At 42.5% G+C, this 20419-nt stretch overlaps 1 protein-coding gene across 1 annotated transcript in view; it reads left to right on the top strand.

Moving 5' to 3' along the window:
- The first annotated feature begins 9313 nt into the window (after positions 1 to 9313).
- The window catches only part of WDR41 (WD repeat domain 41), a 27729-nt gene continuing 16623 nt past the window's right edge, over positions 9314 to 20419 (top strand). The window contains exons 1-6 of the mRNA XM_040089201.2: positions 9314 to 9409; positions 13362 to 13477; positions 16312 to 16360; positions 18146 to 18277; positions 18643 to 18705; positions 19165 to 19276. Coding sequence (XP_039945135.1) covers positions 9359 to 9409; positions 13362 to 13477; positions 16312 to 16360; positions 18146 to 18277; positions 18643 to 18705; positions 19165 to 19276 — 523 coding nt within the window. The 5' untranslated portion in view covers positions 9314 to 9358. The remainder of the gene's footprint in view (positions 9410 to 13361; positions 13478 to 16311; positions 16361 to 18145; positions 18278 to 18642; positions 18706 to 19164; positions 19277 to 20419) is intronic.

Here is a 20419-nt window from a genome sequence, read left to right as displayed (position 1 = left end):
CGCCAATGATATGCTGCCCAATGCGATTAATAACAGAGACGCCATTTCACGGATGTGACATTTCCCACTGACCATGACCTTTCAAAACCGATTTTGTCTACAGATTCGAGATATTCCCCATATTGGTTGCGGCTCACCGAGGGTCTGCATCTGACCGCCGACTGGGTCTTAGCATCGGTGAATACCGAAGAGCAGGGCCCCTGGCCAATCGAAGAAGGTGAGTTCATCGTAATCGGGGACTGTAAACACACACCGCTGGAGATCGAGATCCTCCCAGGCACGCTGGTCAACAACCCTGGGAGACTCGTTCTCTGGCTGCGCTGTGCCCACCCACCTACTTACTTAGCGAAGGGCCAAGTCATGCCCAGATGATTCCTACCCGGGGACCAAAAGTAACATCTGAGACCTTGATGGTCTGCCCTGTGCAGGCCATCACAGAAGAAAGACCCCGGGTAGCTTGTGAGTTTAGTGTGGGTGGGGAGGCCCTAAAATCACGGGCCTGTTAGACACGGGGGCAGATGTGACAGTCGTGCCCGCCAAGGACTGGCCGTCACATTGGGCTCTGCAAAACGTGGCAGGACATGTACAAGGTGTAGGGGGCCTACAATTGGCAAAACGAAAAGCGTGGTCCAAATTAAGGGACCGGGAGGGCAATTGGCTAATATTCGCCCTTTCGTTTTAAATTATAAGGAACCCTTGCTTGGGAGAGATCTTATGTCCCAATGGGGGGTCACAATTGACATTCCCGACCCCTCTCAGGATTTTCCGTGGCGGTCACTGAGGAGCGCCATACCCAAAAACTGAATTGGCTAACGGATTCCCCAGTTGGGTAGAGCAGTGGCCGCTATCCAAAGAAAAATTAAAGGCGCTCGAAGAGCTCGTGGAAGAGCAGTTGGCCAAAGGCCACATTGTTGAAACAAATAGCCCTTGGAACTCCCCGGTTTTTGTAATCAAGAAAGGGGAAGGACAAGTGGCGGCTCCTCCACGACCTCAGACAAATTAATAATGTTATAGAGGACATGGGACCCTTACAACCAGGGATGCCTTCCCGACCATGCTACCCCAAAATTGGCAATTGGCAATCATAGATATTAAAGATTGTTTCTTTCAAATTCCCCTCCACCCTGACGATGCCCCGCGTTTTGCTTCTCGGTGCCAACCACCAACCGAGTAGCCCCAAGGAAGCGATACCACTGGCGAGTTCTCCCACAAGGGACGAAAAACTCTCCTGTCATCTGCCAGTGGTTCGTAGCTTCCTTGCTGTCCCCTGTCCGCGCAGCCGCGGACAAGGCCATCATTCATCATTATATGGATGATGTCCTTGTGTGTGCCCCGAACGATGACGTTCTGTCCCACGCGCTCGACCTGACAATCAATGCATTGATTGCTGCAGGGTTCGAGCTGCAAGAAGAGAAAGTTCAGGATGCCACCTTGGCGATACCTCGGACTTGAGATCAGTAAGAGGACCATTGTTCCTCAGAAATTGGAGATCAAAACAAAGGTAAGCACCCTCGCGGATCTCCATCAGCTGTGTGGGGCATTGAATTGGGTAAGGCCCTGGCTAGGCCTGACCACCGAGACCTAGCCCCCCTTTTCAATTTATTGAAAGGGGGAGAGGAGCTCTGTTCTCCCAGGACCCTTACCCCGGAGGCGAAGAGTGACCTGGAAAAGGGCAAGATTGTATGTCCACCAGGCAAGCCCACAGATGTGACCCGGGCTTGCCTTTCAAATTATTGTAATGGGAAGATTGCCACACCTCCATGGGGTAATATTCCAATGGAGCAATAACCACCAAAAGGATTGAGGCGGGAATGATCCTCTCTTAATCATAGAGTGGGTCTTCCTTAGCCACCAGCGATCCAAAAGGATGACCCGGCCACAAGAGTTGGTAGCTGAGTTGATCCGCAAGGCGAGATCACGGATCAGAGATCTGGCCGGGTGCGATTTTGAGTGCATACACATACCAATTGGATTAAAATCGGGCCAAATTACGAAAGCAATGTTAGAACATCTGCTTCAAGAAAATGAAGCCCTGCAATTTGCCCTGGATTCCTTTACAGGACAAATTTCAATACATCGGCTGCCCATAAAATTTTCAATCAGGATGTTCAATTCGTTCTTTCTGTAAAAAGTGTTCAGAGTAGGAAACCTCTCGAGGCTCTAACTGTTTTCACTGACGCGTCCGGAAGATCCCACAAGTCAGTCATGACTTGGAAAGATCCTCAGACTCAGCAGTGGGAGGCAGATATTGCTGAGGTGGAAGGTTCACCTCAAGTTGCTGAGTTGGCCGCGTCGTTAGAGCATTAGAGAATTCCCTGAGCCATTCAATTTAGTTACTGACTCCGCCTATGTGGCGGGGGTGGTTTCTAGGGCAACAAGCATCTTGCAGGAGGTGTCCAACATTGCTCTTTTTGAGTTGCTCTCGAAACTAATAAAACTGTCTCCCACCGAGAGCACCCTATTATGTTATGCACACGAGATCGCACCACTGAGTTGCAGGGTTCATTGCGGAGGGAAACAGAGCTGATGCTCTCGCTGCCCCTGTCGCAATGGCCCCCCTGCCAAATGTTTTTGAGCAGGCGAAACTCAGCCACCAACTCTTCCACCAGAATGCGCCTGGCCTTGTTCGCCGGTTCCACCTTACCCGGGAACAGGCCAAGCGATCGTGGCCGCATGTCCGTCCTGCTCCAAATATGCACTGCCCACCTGAGTGCAGGAGTAAACCCCAGGGCCTTAAGAGCTGCGAGGTGTGGCAAACGGATGTCACCCACTTCCCGGAATTCGGCCGTCTAAATTCGTACATGTATCTGGGACACTTTCTCTGGGACAGTCTTTGCCTCCGCCCACACAGGGGAGAAGTCCTTGGATGCCATCAAACACCTCATCCAGGCCTTCTCCTTCATGGGGATCCCGAGGGAGCTTAAAACTGACAACGGTCCGGCGTACCGCTCAAGGGAGTTCTGCAGCTTCCTGCAGCAATGGGGGGTGGAGCACAAAACCGGCATCCCCCATTCCCCCACAGGTCAGCCGTGGTCGAAAGGACCCACAGAGACATCAAACGGGTCCTTCACCAACAACAGCAGGTGCTTAAGACAGAACCACCCTCAATTCGATTGGCCAGGGCACTGTTTACTATCAATTTTTTAAACTGCTCTTTCGAGGGATTGAACCCCCCAGTCGTGCGGCACTTTGGTGCAAACCCTCAGTTCCATCAAAAGGAAAAGCCGCCGGTCATGGTCAGGGATCCAGAGACAGGACGGACGGAAGGGCCTCATGACTTGGTCACGTGGGGTCGTGGATACGCTTGCGTTTCCACCCCCACTGGGCCTAAGTGGGTACCATCAAGTGGGTGAGACCCTACGTCCCGAAAGTCTCTGGGTCCCATGGAAAAAATCCATCCAGGTGACAGAAGCAGCATGGAGGCGCAGAAAGGAGACGATCATGGGAAGAGCTCCCCTTTCCCCCTGATGTTCAGATATCAATTAATATATGTTTTCAGTTTTTTCAGTTAAGATGAGCCTCCGAGCACAGTTCCTCCCCTGAGGATTTCCATCTTCTCCTCGGGGTCTACCTAGTCGTCAGCAGCCTCTGTCCCCACGCCGCTGGATGGATCATCCGCAGCCGAAGGCCAACGTGTGGGCGACGTTGGCCAGGTCCATGGGCCAGGATCACATCTGCCTTGCGGCTGCGTCGGCAGATGACCCTCTCTCAACCTGCCTCGTGGGGATCCCCTTCAAGCCCGAGGAGTTCCCCGCGGAACTCCTCAGATACTTCAAACCGCCAACCAGGTCCGGCCCCACCCTTATACTTTGAGAGGCCCATTAAGAACCCCTTTTCCGTTTGGCATCGTTTTGAGCATTCCCTTCCCCAATTAGCTTCCTACCCTACTGAATTAGAACTCCTTGGTTCAGTTAATGCCTTTTTTGTGTAAGTTCATATATACCCCCCCAAAGGGACAGGACAAATTACCATCAGATCCGTCCCCATCGTTTGTGCCGGACAACTGGTGTCAGGACACCGTGGAAGTGCACATTCCAACTACCACCAGGCACAAACCCCTCAAACTCCCAAAAAGTATTTATGATTTGCGGTGACCGAGCATGGGCAGGCATCCCCCCTCTCCACACAGGAGGACCTTGCACATTGGGCCAGTTGAGCCTGTTTACACCCAACAAAACTCTGTAGCAATTGGCAGCGTAAATTGTCTCGGAATTCGGCAATCCAAAAGAGAGATCTCAGTGCATTGACCCAGACTGTGATCATGAAATTGTGCATTGGTCGAAGCAAAAGGAGTTGCTGTCACCATCTTCTTACCTGGGTGGCAATTGCTAAGGCTCTAGGTGAATTGGCCCACCTAGAGTGCTGGGTAGCTAAACAGCTAATTTGACACTGATGCCTTGACAAACCTCCTGGGTGAAGCGGAGACATCGAGGCAGCAACTCTTCAGAATCGGGCGGCCATTGATTACCTCCTTCTATTACATGGCCACCGATGCGAAGAGTTTGAGGGTCTCTGCTGTTTTAACCTGTCGTCCAAGGCGGAAAACATCCATGCCACCATCCAGCGGATGAAAGAGATGATCACCAACATCAAACGGGACAGGCGGCTGGCTGGACGAACTTTTTGGAAACTGGGGACTCACAGGCTGGGTTTCATCTACCTTAAAGACTTTGTTGTGTTTGTTCATTTTATTACTACTGTGATTTCTTCGGACTCCTCAAAAGAATGATTTTAAATTTGATCCACTTCGCGCTCCCCCTCAGTCAACAGAGTCCGTAGAATCGAGGAACAGGAGGAAGAGGAAATGGAAATGGACAGAATGGAGGACGATGAGGGTAGGAACCCCGATTTGGAAGATCATGGACTGGGGTATCCTACCCAACACGAATGGTTCGCCTCCAGCTATCCTAACTCCGAGTATCTCCCTCCTCCCTTTCAGTTCACTCATCTTAAAAACAAAAAAGGGGGAGATGTAGCGGCGTGTTTTTAATTTGTTGATTATGATGAGTTTCGTGTATGTTTTAAAGTTTCTGTAATTTGGTTTGTTCCTTGTACCCCCCGTTCTCCCTCATGGTTTACCTGGTATTGTTATATAATTCGTTAAATGTCAATCATCCCTACCCCTCTACCCCAGTTGTCAATCCCCTCTCTCTCCCCTTGGGCGCCCTGTCCGTCACTTCGGGCCCTTCCCTGGGTTCTGGAAAGATCCAGGAGGGCGTCGAGTGGTTGGTGGGTGCCCGAGCAGTCTCCTCCCTCCCTCTTGGGATTGGACCCCCATCTTATGGTTAACACCCCCAGTTACACCCCCTCGTTTTCCCATTGGCTGACCCGTTGTCGCCTCCCCTGAACCCTCCCCCGGTTAAAAGTTCTGCACAGCTCTGCTCGGGGCTCTCCGAGAGCAGTTGCCTCCCGGTAGAGCTCCGTCTTTGCTCCCTGAATAAACCATCTTTTCGCACTGCTCTTGGAGTCGGCTTCTTCCCTGCCGCCGTGGTCGTGATTACATCTTCTGTCCTGTCGCCTGGTGGGGAACCAAGTACCCACGGGGAGGAGGTGGCTTGCGTGCCTTGCTGCCCCGACCCACAGAACGCCAGCCGCAGTGCCCCTGAGCTAGCCTGTGGTCTGTGAAGCGACAAAGCACTGCGACAATCCCCATCATCCAGGCCACGCTGCACTTCCAAGTGTTCAGAATTGAAATGAATAATTTCTCTCTAGGAATAACAGGTGTCTGAACTTCTGTAGCACTCACCTCAACCTGGGAATGCAAAGTTAGCCCTTTCCTGAGGGGGTGGATTTAACCACCATTGGCTACAAGGAGTAGCAGCATGGGTTTTTTAAAACATATATGCTGTGGTGAAGGAGTGTAGCATATGCTGCCCATTGAATATCATCTGTTGGCTGCTGCTAAACTCTGTTTCTTTAATATGTAAAAGTGTTTTGGACTGTATTTATCTTGGTAGGGTGTGAATCCTTGCAGGCACTTTCAACTGACCTTTATTAGATATAAAGGAAAATCTGTGTGGATTGGGTATGAATTTGAAACTGAATCACAATTGTATCTCAAAGGCATATGGTCTGATTTAGAGAAGTCACCTTTAAAGCAATGTTTCTATACTTCCTTTGTAAAAATCTCTCAAGTACTATACAATAAGACTGATTGTATATTGTTCACCCATCCTAGGAACTCTATTCAAAGAATAAAATCTATAGAAAAATTTGAACTGTGCAACTTGAGGAACTGTAACAGTGTCAGCAATTTGTAAGAGGTATACAACTAACGTGACATACTGGAAATGTTAGTCAATAGAGCAAAGAGACAACCTCGTGAGAGTTCCATGCCTAGTTGTCTCACTGGGGCGAGTTAAAAAGGAATGCATCATGCTAGAGGTGGGAAGAAAAAGTATTCCTCCATTCAGATACTAAGGCCTGGGGACAAGAAAATGTCACATTTGGTGGAAAAGCGTGATTGTGTAATCACATGTGCTGCAAATTTCCTGCCATGAGTGTTATCCTCTAAACGCCCCACCATTTTTGCATAATTTAAGAGCCTGAGCACAATCCTTGCCAGTGGTTGACAGCAACAAGTCATAAATTGCAGAAAACCCTGCATCTTGGCCTAGCAAGTGCAACGCTAGATGTGATCAAGATGTGATTGACTGCACTCTTTACCCAGGCACCACAACAAACAGCACCTGTACCAACCACACTGGGAACTGAGAAGTTGCTTCTGTTTCCTGGAAGTGGACAGTATATTAGATGTTTGAAATGGTAACAACAAAACTGGCTGTTTTTTCAAGATTGCAGAAGGCTTCGAAAAAGAAGCGTACAGAAATTCATAACATACAAAGCAAGATATGGAAAACGGAGAAAAATTCTGGAAGCAGACAGATTGTTAGTTTAAAAAAGGAAGGAAAATAAGCTTAGAAGCAGAATTCTGAAGTCAGTTTTAATTAAAGAGACAAAAAGCACTCCCCCCGAAGTCCATCTGCAGTGGGTTGACCCTGGCTGGATCCCAGGTGCCCATCAGCTGCTTTATCCCTCTCCTTCTCAGATGGACAGGGAAGCAGTATGACAAAAGTCTCATGGGTCAGGATGAGGAGGGGAGACACCAGCCAACAATTACCATCAAGAGGAACAGACTTGACTTGGGAAAAATTTAATTTAATTTATTGCAAATCAAATCGGAGTAAGTAAGATAATGAGAAATAAGGGAAAAACATTTTACAATACCTTCCCTCCATGTCTTCCTTCTTTCTGGGCTCAATTTTACTCACAAATTCTCTTCCTCCTGCAGATGGCGGGGAGGTGGTGGAAGTAGATTGTGGCCAGTTCATCTCACGTGGCCATACAGGTCATACAACTGTAAGTAATATTATGCTGGCGCCTTCCTTCCAATAAACAAAATGTAACAAAATGACTCAACATTTGCCAGTTTGGAGAACATACCAAATTATTTAGAGACACTGCCAGGGACCAGATTGCTGATGACAAAACTGCTGATTGCCATGGAAACCCTGGCAGGTGTATCTACATGCACTGAATAATTTCACTGGCTGTGCCCTTGTCTGCAGAACTGTACTCTAAGATGGAATCAGATGATTGAACTGAAATGAAAAAGAAGTTTGCTAAAGTAGGTAAACAACTGTTTAAGACTGGTTTATGACTTTATCAACTTCAGCTGGTTACAAGCTGCAAGGAATTCACAGCATTTACAAATGGCAAAACTCAGGTTACACACCACAATATTTGCTGAACTTAGGTTATTAGTATAATTTTATCCTAGCATCTCGTGCTTTACACACAGAGACTGGTCAATAGAGCAGTTGCTCAGAGGAGCGAGAACACCTCTCCTGTGAAGAAAGGCTGAGAATATGAAATTGTTGAGCCTGGAGAAGCAAAACTCTGACGCAACTCTCTTATGGCCCTCTAGCTCCTAAAGGAAGCCTACAACAAATATGGAGAGGGTGTTTTTACAAAGGCATGAAGTGATAGGACTAGAGGGAATGCCTTTGAACTGAAAGAGAGTAGATTTAGATTGGGTATTAGGGGGAATTCTTTACTGTGAGGGTGGTGAGGTGCTGGCACAGGTTGCCCAAAGAAGGTGCGGATGCCCCATCCCTGGGAGCATTCAAGGCTGGATGGGGATTTGAGCAACCTGGCATAGTGGAAAATGGTCCTGCCCACAGCTGAGGAGTTGGAACTAGATGAACGCTAAGGTCTCTTCCAACCTCACACACTCAATGATTCTGTGATTTAGAAAAGCACCATAATCTCCTGCCCTATGGGAAATCTCAGGCATTGTGTGGAGTTATCTGAAAAAATGTGGGCAAAAAACCACCAGGGTAAGTGACCTGTGTATATTCAGATGCTCAGGGCAGTGCTGTTGGACACGTCTGCACACCTCCAGGGTTTCTTGTGTCTGCTGAGAATGGGGTTTGTGTGACCTTTTGGAATGGGTTTTGTGATCTTGCCCCACATTCACGTAAAACTCAAAAGGCTTCCAGGATTAAATACATCACCTCATCAATGTCTATAGTTGTCTAAAGCGTGTGAAGGAGATGGATCCAGGCTCCTCTCTGCAGTGCTGAGCGACAGAAAGAGGCAATGGGCAGACACTGATGCATAGGAAATTCCACCTGAACACAAGGGAACTTCTCCACTGTGTGGGTGACTGAGCCCTGGAGCAGACTGACCAGAGAGGGTGTGGGTCTCCCTCTCTGGGGATACTCAAGAGCTGCCAGGACACAATCCTGTGCCGTGTGACACATCCTAGACACATCCTGGCTCTAGGATGATCCTCTTGCAGGGAGGTGACCGACTGTGGCCCCTTCCACCCTGACCCATCCTAGGCTCCTGTGCCTCCGCCAAGGGCAGCAGAGGAGCAGGACAGCGAATCAGGTGAGTTTGCCCGTATTTATTGCTTCATCCCGACCAGGAGCAACAAGGACCTCAGCGAGGGAGGATGGGAACAGCCATAGCCACGGGAAATCTTGTTACGTAGAAAACACTTTGGTGCTCTCATTCACTTCAAGAAACAGTTGAAGACCGTCACATAAAACGGCAATAACACAACTGCAATGTGGCAATATGCAATATGGTAATACGGTAAAAGGTGATAGCATAAATCTTCTCTGACGTCGGAAGACAGCGAGGTAAAAAGCCAGGAAATACTTCACTCTCCCGCCGCACCTGGGACGCTCCTCACGGCGCACCCGCTCGGCGATCGATTGCTCGCGGCCGCGGCCGGCCCCGCCCGCCGGCAGGCGGGTCTCCGTGCGGAGCTCGATTGAGCAGCCTGTCCCTCAGCGCTGCCGCCGCGTCGGTGCCGCAGCAGAGGCCGGGCGCGGTCCCGGCCCGCCCGATGCTGCGCTGGCTGATCGGCGGCGGCCGGGAGCCGCAGGGCTTGGCGGAGGTGAGGTGGCTCCCTGCGGAGCCTTAGGTTTGGGGGGGTGGTACCGTGAGGTCGGGATGCACTGGCCATGGCTTTTCCTCTGGTGGGTCTGGGCCCCGGGATGGGCCGTGCTCCGGGCCGGGTCTCGGCCTGCGAGGCAGTCGGGTTGAATAAACGGGTTTGGGGCGTCCTCGAAGAGAAACAGGGGAGGTGGGAAAGCACAGAGGCGAACCAGGTGGGCACTTCAGTTCAAAGAGGACCTTGAGGTGCTGGAGCGGTGTCGGGAGAAGGGCAGCCGAGGTCGTGGAGGGTTGGACCACAAGTCCTGTGTGGAGTAGCTGAGGGAGCTCGGGTGGTTTTATTTTGGGGAAAAGGAGGCTTAGGACAGAGATCTTGTCACCCTTTCCAGCTATCTGAAGGAGGGTGTATCCCTGGGGGTTGGTCTTCCCCCAGGCAGCGAGTGACAGGACGAGGACGCAGTCTCAAACTGCACCCGGGAGATTCAGGCTGGGCATCAGAAATAATTCTTCACAGAAGGAGTGATTAGAGCTTGGAGTGCTCAGGGAGGTAGTGGAATTGCCATCCTTCGAGGTTTTTAAGGACTGGACCTGGCACACAGTGCCGCGGTCTAGTTGACGAGGTGTGTTTGTCATAGGTTGGGCTCGATGTCAGGTGTCTTTCCCAGACTAATTGATTGTACGAGCAGCAGCTAAGCTCCTGCTCGGCGGGAGTTACGGTGTGTATTTACATGCAGTTCCTGCAAGTCTTGCCTTCAGCACTCTGAGGTCGATAATATAGGTTATGAGCAGTAAGTTATTTATGTGTCACAGTAGTTTGTAGTTTTCCAGCCCTTCTTCGTTCCTCATCCATGAACTATGCTTTGTTACCGGATACACTGTACACTGACATCCTTGCTGCTACTTAGATTAAGAGTAATGTTACTGAATTAGAGGGAGAGATTTTTGGAATTTTCATGTCTCTGAGGGTCTGCTGAAGTGGATTTGACAAGAGTTAATTAAAAGTATTGCTGCGCTCCATACACTTAGTGCTTTTGTAGTTTAGGGAGGCATGAGGAAATAATTATTGTTCAGCTGCTGTTCATGAGCAGCTTATGCCAATGTCATGGTTGACTTGAAAGGTCAGTACTTAATTTGGGTCTGCACCAGGTTGGAATGACGATGTGGGAATACCTCTGACTCGTGTCATCAGTCAAAATGCCTGTTGGATTGCAGTCATGTTGCAGGTTTGTGTGCAGTTGTTTTCAGATGGGGGATAGGAAATATGATACAGTTTTCTGAGATGTGCTAGAAAACTGCATTGTTGTGGGTCCTTTCCAAAGTTTAGACTCTGGCTTGTTTATATACTGTGGTTTAATAAAGTATGAGCATGAATCATGTGTGGCCCGGTTCTTCCATTCTGCCATTCATGCCTTGGTTAAATCCAGCCCACAAGACTTTTGTTCCCATTGTTTTGTTCTCACAGAGTTGTGGGATGATAGTAATAATTTTGCTTCTCAGCGAAAAACTGAAGAATGAGTATTGCTGAAGGTTAGTCCCTAGACTTTCCCGCCTTGCACGTTGTAATATTGTTTCATCTAATGATCTCTGTCACCATTAGTTCTTAATAGGTAGGAAAGCCCGCGGCAGTGTGTGGGCTGTGGACTTACAGTGTTTGTTTCCTGTGCTGTGGCTTCAGACAGATGTGTTGGAGTGGCGTTGCACTTGGTGAATAGAGGAAGCCTCTGGCAAAGCAGTTCCTAATTCTGTGAAATGGGGATTTCTCCTTACCCATTTTTATATATATTTTTATATATATATTTACCGTGGAATTGGCAGTAATTTAGACTTACACTTCTGAATCTCTGCAGTTGATGGCGAGGTGTGGTGTTCATCTTAGGCAGGGTGGCTCTGGTAGAGGGAGTGCTTAAGTGCAGAAGCATCATGATCCATAGGAGCTGATCAGTCGTGCTCCATGATCCATAGATCAGTATCTCTGTGTACTCTTGTATCCATGTTTTTAATAAATTGCTTTTGAAAATCCCACTTTTTAAAATGCTTCACATCGTGGGAGTTATAGGAACTTTGGAGGTTGAGATGAAGTTTTCGTTTTGTTTTTTTTTTCCTGATTAGAGTTGTGTTGCTTACAGGTAATGCGTAAAAATAGGCATCTTGGGAATAGATTCCAACATCAACATCCAGCTTTTACCTCCAGAAGTTGGGTGTTGCTACAGGAGACTCCAGTTAGTAGTTTGTATAAAAAATAGTTTTTTTCAGAGAAATAATGCTCATAAACCCAACACCTGGGTAGACATTAGTGAAGATCTGAAGAGATCGTAACTTGTTGTGTGACATTTCTGGGGAAAAAGATGTTCTCGTCTCTAGGTACCTTATCAACGCTGTACCTTTCAGCATTCACAGGCATTGCTAGAATTAAGATTAGACATGTTGTTCAAAAGAAATGGCACCACCTTGTATTGAATAGGAAGCGGCATCTGGCTGTGGAATTGCAGTGTTAATGGTACAAATTCTGAGTTTTTCAGAATGGTGTTAAAATTGTTCTCTGAATGTATGCTTTCTGTCTGCAGTATTGCTAATATACTGAGATTTCCTTAGGATTTTTAGGACTCTCATTTTTTTAAGGAAGGTTTTGATTAGCTTTTGGTGGATGAACTCCAAGTTTTTTAATTTGTTACAGCCGTCAGATTCTACTTGCACTATTTTAAAGGGGAACTGCTATTCTCATGTGATTGCATAAAATGAGGAACAATTGCTTCATGGAATGCATCAGGTAGCACAAAACCAAAATCACACGATAAAATCACATGAGCTTCATTTGAAAATTAAGAACTCTTCATTTTTAAAATAACCACAAGTTTCATTCCATCCATATTTAGTAACTATGTCATTCTCAGTTTCTGAAGAGTATATCATAGCAACAATATCAAAGTAATAGAAAATGATGTATTAATCCTGCAAGAAAAAGTTCAGGTTTCTGAGGATCACGTTTGTCTTTCATTGGTATTACCTGTCATGTGTGCTGGATGGTAACTAAATGGTTGTACAGTGTTCTGTAGTTGCTGTTTTACAATGTGCATTCTGTTGAAGTTCTCAAAGAAAGGACTTGAAAATAAAAGAAAGTCGAAGAAAGTCTTGGAAATAGTGTGATGTTGATGTTGTGTAAAATAAATCTAGAGGGGAGCGATTTTTTTTTTAAATGTCTGACAACGAGTTGTTCCAGAATGTTTAAGAACTTAATTACAAAAGAGTTGTCTTGAAATAAAATGATGATTGAGATTGGCAGAACTATTTTGCCTTGCAAATGCAGTTCTATGCAGTATTTTATTGACCCTGCCTGGTGATCAGCTTGCTCCGAGTGATTGATTGTTCTTTTAATTAATAGTCTAGTTGGGGATAATTGCAGATGCTGTTCTGTAAAATGATTAATCATTCTCTGTGGTTTTTTAAGCAGTTTGCTTTGGTATTTGTGAACAGAGTACCAGTGGGTGATTTATGTATTATGGAACAGAAGAGCATTTGTTCTTATTTGTTTTAAATATGTTGTCTTTATATAGGATTTTAAAATTGAACAGTAGATGAAAGATATGAGAGGTTCACAGCTGTCTTGTACGAGGTGTAGTTTAATGAAAAACTGAATGTATGGTGAATTGAGTCATGAAGCTGGCTTCACATGACAGCCTGTAACTGAGCTGGGTTTTTGTCTTACTGTATCAGCAATTAAATCAGTACAGAATATTTTTGTTGAACAGAAAATGCAATATCATAATTCAAAATACATGCTATTATTTACATGAAATAATGGAAAATTATATTTTATAATGATTTTTATTAAGGCAAAATGGTATTTCAGAAACTCCTCATGTGAGTCTGTATGTAGATTGTTAGACATTACAAAGAACTGATGAAAAGTAATTATGTTAGTACAATATAAATTTACTTTTTTTAATGAATTTTAGAAATCCTCTGTACAGACAATTGGTGAAGAACAGATACAGAATCCTTACACAGAGCTCCTCGTTCTGAAAGGCCATCAAGATATAGTACGATTCCTAGTGCAAATAGATGATTGCAGGTATGAAATGCCATTTCAGATTGTTTCACAATGTCCTTGGCAATATGTTTATAAAAATGTAGTAATATTTCAATCCTGTCTTTTTATTTTGGGGGGGGGTGAGGGCAGGAAAAGTTGGTGTTAAGGGAAGGGATGTATACTCCCTTTTCCTGTTATGTTACTGTATCTTTTGGCTTCTCTTTTAAGGCAAACTTCAATGCAAAAGTAATGGTGATAATGTTATGTTTCTCAGCACAGATTTATTTGTAGGAATTGCCTCTAGCTAACTCAGCTGTTCTTTTTCAGTCTGTTCCTGGTTTGAGTGTTGACTTCTGTACTTGCATAGATTTTTACAGTATGCAGTACTGTCTGCTGCTGTTCTGACAGGGTGCGTGTGTTCTGTGTTTCTGAATTGAGGAGATAGCTGTTGTTTTACCTTCTGGTTCTACAAAGAATGTCATAAACCCCCACAGATGTGCTGTAGCAATTGGACATGCCGTCTGCAATAATAATGAGTGTTGCTTTTCCTTTCTTTCTGATCTTTTGTTGCACTTTCTATTGATGCTATAGTGATAAATTCACTTGAGCTTTGGTTAATGCAATTTTTTAAACTTTTCAAGTTTTAAAATTTCTAGCTACTTTGTCCAGAATGACTACTTAGCAAAACTCACCATGTGCCTGACCTCTGCATTACGTGTCTCTTCCAGTTTGATCTGGATCAAACTTGCTATACCTCTTTGGAACCTGATAGTTCCTTTGTTTTTCTCCTTCAGGTTTCAGCTACATGCACCTTTCTGTGTATTTCCTGACAAACTCTATCTGTAACTTTGGAATACTGAATTATCTATGTGAGGGTAGGGTTATCCAAAAACTGGAAAACATTAAGAAGATGAAGTAATTGTATTTACCTTTGTCACTTAGGAAGTGTGACTGAGAGAATGAATTATGATAGTTATACATTACAACCTAGTTGCTATTCCAGTTTTCTCTAAATTAGTCTTGCAGGTTCTTTAATTTAACATAATTCTACAAGAGAAGGAATAATTTTCTGCCTTAAAAGTAAGGTTGTGAAGTCTTTATTCAGTCATAAAACGTAGTGACTCTTGACTGATGTGGGGAATTAAATTGAAAACTTTAGTGACTAAGAAGGTAAAGAATAGGCAAGAGTAGCTCTGTTAAGGAGCTGTAATAATTTATATCTTTTATGAATTAGACACAGAAGGGAAATTCTAATATATCCGTCATTATACTGCATGAAGTTAACATGGGCAAGAGTTTGTTTTATATCCTTGCAGGTACAGCAGGTGTTTTGTGAAGGAAGATTCTCTGCCTCCCCATTCTCATTGATTGTAAGAGACCATGCTGCTAGTCTCTTACAGTTCACAAATGTCCACAGAATCTTATTTTCTAAAATTACATATATCTATATATATACATGAATAAAATTTCCTAGAAGACTTCATTTAGGATTTTTAGCTTACCACTTTTTATTTTTAATGTCATAAATATGTACGTCAGGAATGTTACATGCATTATCATAACATTCATTTTTCTATGTTGTAGTCCACCAGAAGATTAATATAAAAATGGAAGAATCTTGTGTGGTTTCTTCAGTCCTTTTTTTCCCCAGACAAGTTATTAAAATAACCCTCTATCAAAGCATGTTTTGCTCAAATGTATACTGAATACGTTTGATTCATCTTTGTAGAACAGCCACAGTATTCTCAGCTTGCACATGCTGTCTTATCCAAAGAAGTCTTTAACCATTTTGGGCTTTGTTATTTTGTAGCAGGTAAATTACTAAAGCTAAAATAATAATAGTCATTACAAAACAAAAGCTTTAGTGGTGATGTGTAAGATAGGTTATGAAACAGCATATGGGTAACGAGTAAATTGTATAGCTGGTTAGTATTCTGAGAGTTTGAGGAGTTTAATAGAGTTGTTTCAGTTACTGGATGGTAATTCTAAATTTTATTTATCAAGACTATAGTATTTTCTTTATGTTAAACACATGGTAATATTTTTCACTTGATTCTTTTCAGTAAGATGAGTGTTGTTACTCAGCTTCTGAAATGTTTTTATTTCGTTTCTGCAGCTATTCCATTGTGTGCTTTTTGTCAGCTATTGTAAGCCAAGTTTCACGCTTCAGGTCTTTAGATAATATCATCTTAGTGAGAATTTTACAGAAGGATTTTCTTGTTTTCTCAGTGGCTCAGCTAAAACCAGTGAGTGGAAAATTTTCTCAGATTGGTTTTTGAAGATACTAAATAAATCCTCTATGAATGTAACAGAAAGCTGGTTGGGTTTTTTTGGTTTTTTTCTTCTTTGCTCTTGTACTTTTTGAACATGAAGTAAGGTTCATATTGGTTGGAAGATAACTGAAGAAGGCTAAGCCTCAGCCAGTCTTCCAAAAACTGGACTGAGATAAAATTGCAAGTAATACCCTAGCATTTGACGCATTAAATTAAACAGAGTTCATAACACATTTTAAGAACAGATTTTTTTGCTGATCATTTGACCATTCTGTGCTCCTTCAGGAAACAGACAAGGTTATAGATGATGGTGATCATGACTGGAAAAGACTGAAGTGACCCATGAGGGCATTTTTTTATAACAGTATTGGAATTCTTAACTATTGTTCTTATATTAAGTGTATGTTGATAATTACCCTATTTAAATATAGTATTTCAGTTTATGAACTGTAATAAGGATTAACAGATACATGCTTATTCTTTAAAGACGGAATCTTGTAAGCATGTTTTTCTTCCATAAGTAATTTACTGCTTTTCCATTACATTATGCTATAATGAAGTTTTCAGTTTGTTACGGGTTTTTGTGTTTGTTTTTTTTTCCAGGTTTGCATCTGCAGGAGATGATGGAATCATATTTCTGTGGAATGCTCAGGTTAGCTGTCTTTGTAAAGGGTAGCTTGTGTGCTCTGAAGAGGGTAGAAGTTGTAGAGAAGAGGTAGAAATTTCTAGGAGCAAAAAAGCAGAATAAATAAGAACTGCTGCAGAGTTACTGTTTAAAATGTAGAAGTGGAGGGAGTCTATTAAAATCTTAGTTTGCAAAGGAGGGTTAGGAAAGGATAAGTTGGATGGACCCAAGGGAGGGGTAAGTTTTGAAAGTTAGAATGTTTTGGGACCTCATAGTGATTTTAGAGAAATCATGGTGTTAGAAGCAGAAGTGTATATGAAGTTGTGGCTTTAATTACTCCCTGAAAGCATGTTCTGGTGTTTGTAAACAGCTGTAAATGCTGAAATTGTGAGCTGAAATGCTGACTAGTAACTCAACAAATAATTAGCAAGATCTCAAACCTGCCCAGATTTTTATATGCACTTAAGATTTAAATATATTTCAATTGCTCTATTAGTAATACCTCTTTAGTATGACTGATTAATGGAGATATATCACAAAATTGTATTGGAAAGATACCAAAGTCAGTAGAAATTAAATATTTCATGCCATGCAGAAACAGGCCCTTAATTGGGCTCTGTGATAAAAATCTGACAACTTTTGAAAACCATACTTAGACATTAGTTTTATCCTACAAATAGTGCTCTGTAAGTGTGACACCTGCTGTTTTGCTACTCTGATTCTCTGTATCATTGACGCAACTGTAGAGAACCAGCATTAGACCCAGGTTAAGGAAGTCCAGTATATGAGTTGCATTTATAAGAAGTTTGAAGGGGAGACTTTCTGTATGGTCTACAGTGTATCAAACATTCAATTGAGGAAGAAAAGAATTCCAGACTTTAAATTTTCTTTCGAATTTTCATAAAAATTTGTGACATTTATAATGATGTGATTTTTAAAATACAGAATGAGGGACTAGAAACTTTCTTTTGAGCAGTTTCCATTAGTGCTTTGCTGGTTTTGAAGGCCTTTATAATTACAAAGTAAAATAAAGGGATTTGAATATTAAAAACCTATGTGTGTGAATCTGTATAACCTGTGTTCTGAGAAATCTGTGAATGTAAAACTCATTTGGATATCCAGCTTTATGAACTGAGTTCTATTTTCTACAGCAGTTTTTTGTACTTTTAATTTAAATTTTTATTCCACGTCTGTCAAGAAGTTTGCAGTTAAAATGACCCTGAATTTTAGCTGCATGTTTTAAATACCAGATTGCTTCTTCATGTTTGTTTGTAGGGCTTTGCCATTTAACTAAAATGTTAGTAGAAGTAGCTGTAGTTTTCTAAAGCAACCGTCTTCAATCTGTAGACAGTGTGCATACTGAATAAATCTGGCAGGAGGTTGGCCATAAATATAGGGCAGGCTTTTCCTATAGTTAAAAATTTTTAAAAAATACATTTTCTAGTGAGGGTTTCTCAACAAATCTGAATTGCTGTAGTATTTATTAAGAAGGGCAAATAGGCAATATTTGCCTTAAAAATTAAATTTGTTTAATACAGAATTTTGTTCTTGAGGGCTTTAGAGGTTTTTTTACTCAGAGAGTAAATTGCATTATGTACTACTTCTTCAAACTTAAATCATAGTATGTTATTTAATTTAAGACTTTGAACAGCACTTCAAGTAGTAAGTAGCAAATTCTTAAACTACTTCAGGGAGGGAGATTTTGCACTCATAGAAATTTCTTGCTTTAAAAAGTCGTTTAAATACCTATATTTTGTGCTACAGTAGGCATTTCCTATTTTAAGCTTACTTTTCCGTGTTTTTGTTTTTCAGACTGGAGAAAAACTATACGAACTTCATGGGCACACACACAAAATTACAGCTATAGCACCATTTTCCTCATCAGATGTTACTGAAGGAAAAACTGATTTGATTATAACAGCATCAGCTGATAAAACAGTTATTGTATCCTTTGATCTGGAGAGAATTTAAAATTATATGGGCTTTTTGTGGTTTTTTACTTTAAAAGAGATTACACCAGGCTGCAACCCATGTCAAAACTTACTGGCTACCAATACCCACTAGGTGTAATTGGATTACAGATGGGTTTCACCAGTTACTGTTCACATCTAGATACAATCCTTGTTACAAAAATGAATCCGTAACAGACCTTTAAGAATATATCATTTAGGCCAAATGTTGAGAACACTGTCTGGGTTTAGGAGACTGAATCTCTGCACCTCTTTCATAGTCTGTCGTTTAGTTACCATCACAGCATTTACATTTATGATACATAGAAACCTTTCAGTTTCCTTAATGAATAAAGACAGGTTTGGGACTGCGCTAGTGGCCAGCAGGTTCAGAAAGTGTCATGTTTCCATTCTACTGTAAAGGTACTGAGGAAACCCTATGAATGTCTGTTGTTTTATTTTGTACATTAAGCTGTTACGTGTGGCTCATGGGTGATGCATGCGGGTGTGTTAGAATGAACAGCATCGCTTTATTTAAGAATAGGTACATAACGAGGGGCTGAGAAGTGGGCACAATTTTCAGTTTGTTTTTGGAATGCTTAACACCTCAATTTTCTTTTTGAAAGGATGTAGAACAAAGGTTATGCTGTGACTTGGCTTTATTACTGTGTTGGAAAAGGCGACCTACAACATTTAAAGTTTTTGCACTATTGATGACAAATTTAGCGTATTGGTGTGTTATTAAATAGGTATTTCTCAGAGACCTTGATACTGTATTTCATGATACTTACAGATTTATCTAACTAAAGCTCATGATCATTTCACTGAGGAATTCCCTGAAGAACTTTTGCAGGAAACATATATCTGATTTTTGTTCTGCAGTGTTTGACAGTTCTTCAAAGACTGAATGTATGGTTGTCTGGAGGGAGTGATCTATGTGTTTGGAACCGAAAATTAGATCTCTTGTGTAAGACCAGTCATCTTACTGATGCAGGTAAAAATGGAAATGACTCATTACAGCTGTTAAAGTGCAAGTAAAATGGATCTGTATAATGATGCAAAACCAACTTTGCAAATTCATTTTAATTCTAATGCTAACATTAGATATTAGAGCCACTCTTTATGTTTTTAAATGTCAGACTTAATAGTTTCTGAACTAAGACCACTTTTAATGTTCTGTGCTGTGTGAATTTTAGAGTATTTCAGTAACTGTACATTATCTTGGACTACAGGGCTAGAGGTCAGATGCTGATTTATGTGCTTGCTGTAACATGTACCAGGTCATTTGAATGGCTTTTTGTGTGATTGAGTGAGAGTTTTATTATATTTCTAAGTGAAGCTTTGTAATAGTGTAGCAGTAAAGATTGCATTTTATTGTTAAGAATCAGTACTTCTGATGTAGAAAATGCATGTTTTGATAGGTATATAATAAACTTAATCAGAAATCAATGTCAGTCATGCTTTTCTATTAATAAACTTCCATATATCTGTCTATGTGAAGAAAATTGTTGCATGTTATTGCTGTACTTACCAAGCATTTTTACCAAGATGCTTACAAAGCTGTGAATCACATTTGAAGATGGAACCAATATTGGCCTTGTTTCTGTCATAGAATAGAGCAGTGGTAGGCAAAGCCTTCTGAATCCTTGAGGATATTCATACTTCTTTTGGTTCAGTATGAAACATCACGCTAAAAACCAGCTGGACTGTGGTGCTTAGCATGAAGTGTTGGAACTTAGGTACAAGGAGTCCAATGGAGCGTGTGGCATGGTCCCTCTCTTCTGTTCTAATATCTGACTTCCTTTGTGGGAAAAGAGATTTGCTTATTCCTTGGGTATTTCCTCTAATAGTGCTTCGGCACAGGATGGGACAATGAAGACAGTTGAAATGTCTAAAGAATATGTTTTATTCTTCATCTTGCTCTGCACATTATTTTAGAACTGTGCATACTTGAGGTAGTATCAGTGTCTGGTAATTTTGGTACTGCCTGTATTAGAGTTGCAGTAACTGTCATGGTGTTTTTAATACTGTCCAGCATTAGGACATAAATATCTTAATTATATTTAAAATAGAAAAATAATTTACTTTCAGCTTCACCACAAGTTTGATGTTCAGAATTCTGTTTGATTCAGGACCA

This window comes from Hirundo rustica, chromosome Z (assembly GCF_015227805.2).
Source record: "Hirundo rustica isolate bHirRus1 chromosome Z, bHirRus1.pri.v3, whole genome shotgun sequence".
NCBI classification, from domain to species: Eukaryota; Metazoa; Chordata; class Aves; order Passeriformes; family Hirundinidae; genus Hirundo; species Hirundo rustica.
Note: the sequence above shows the minus strand (reverse complement) of the source record. Positions and strands in the feature narration are given on the sequence as shown.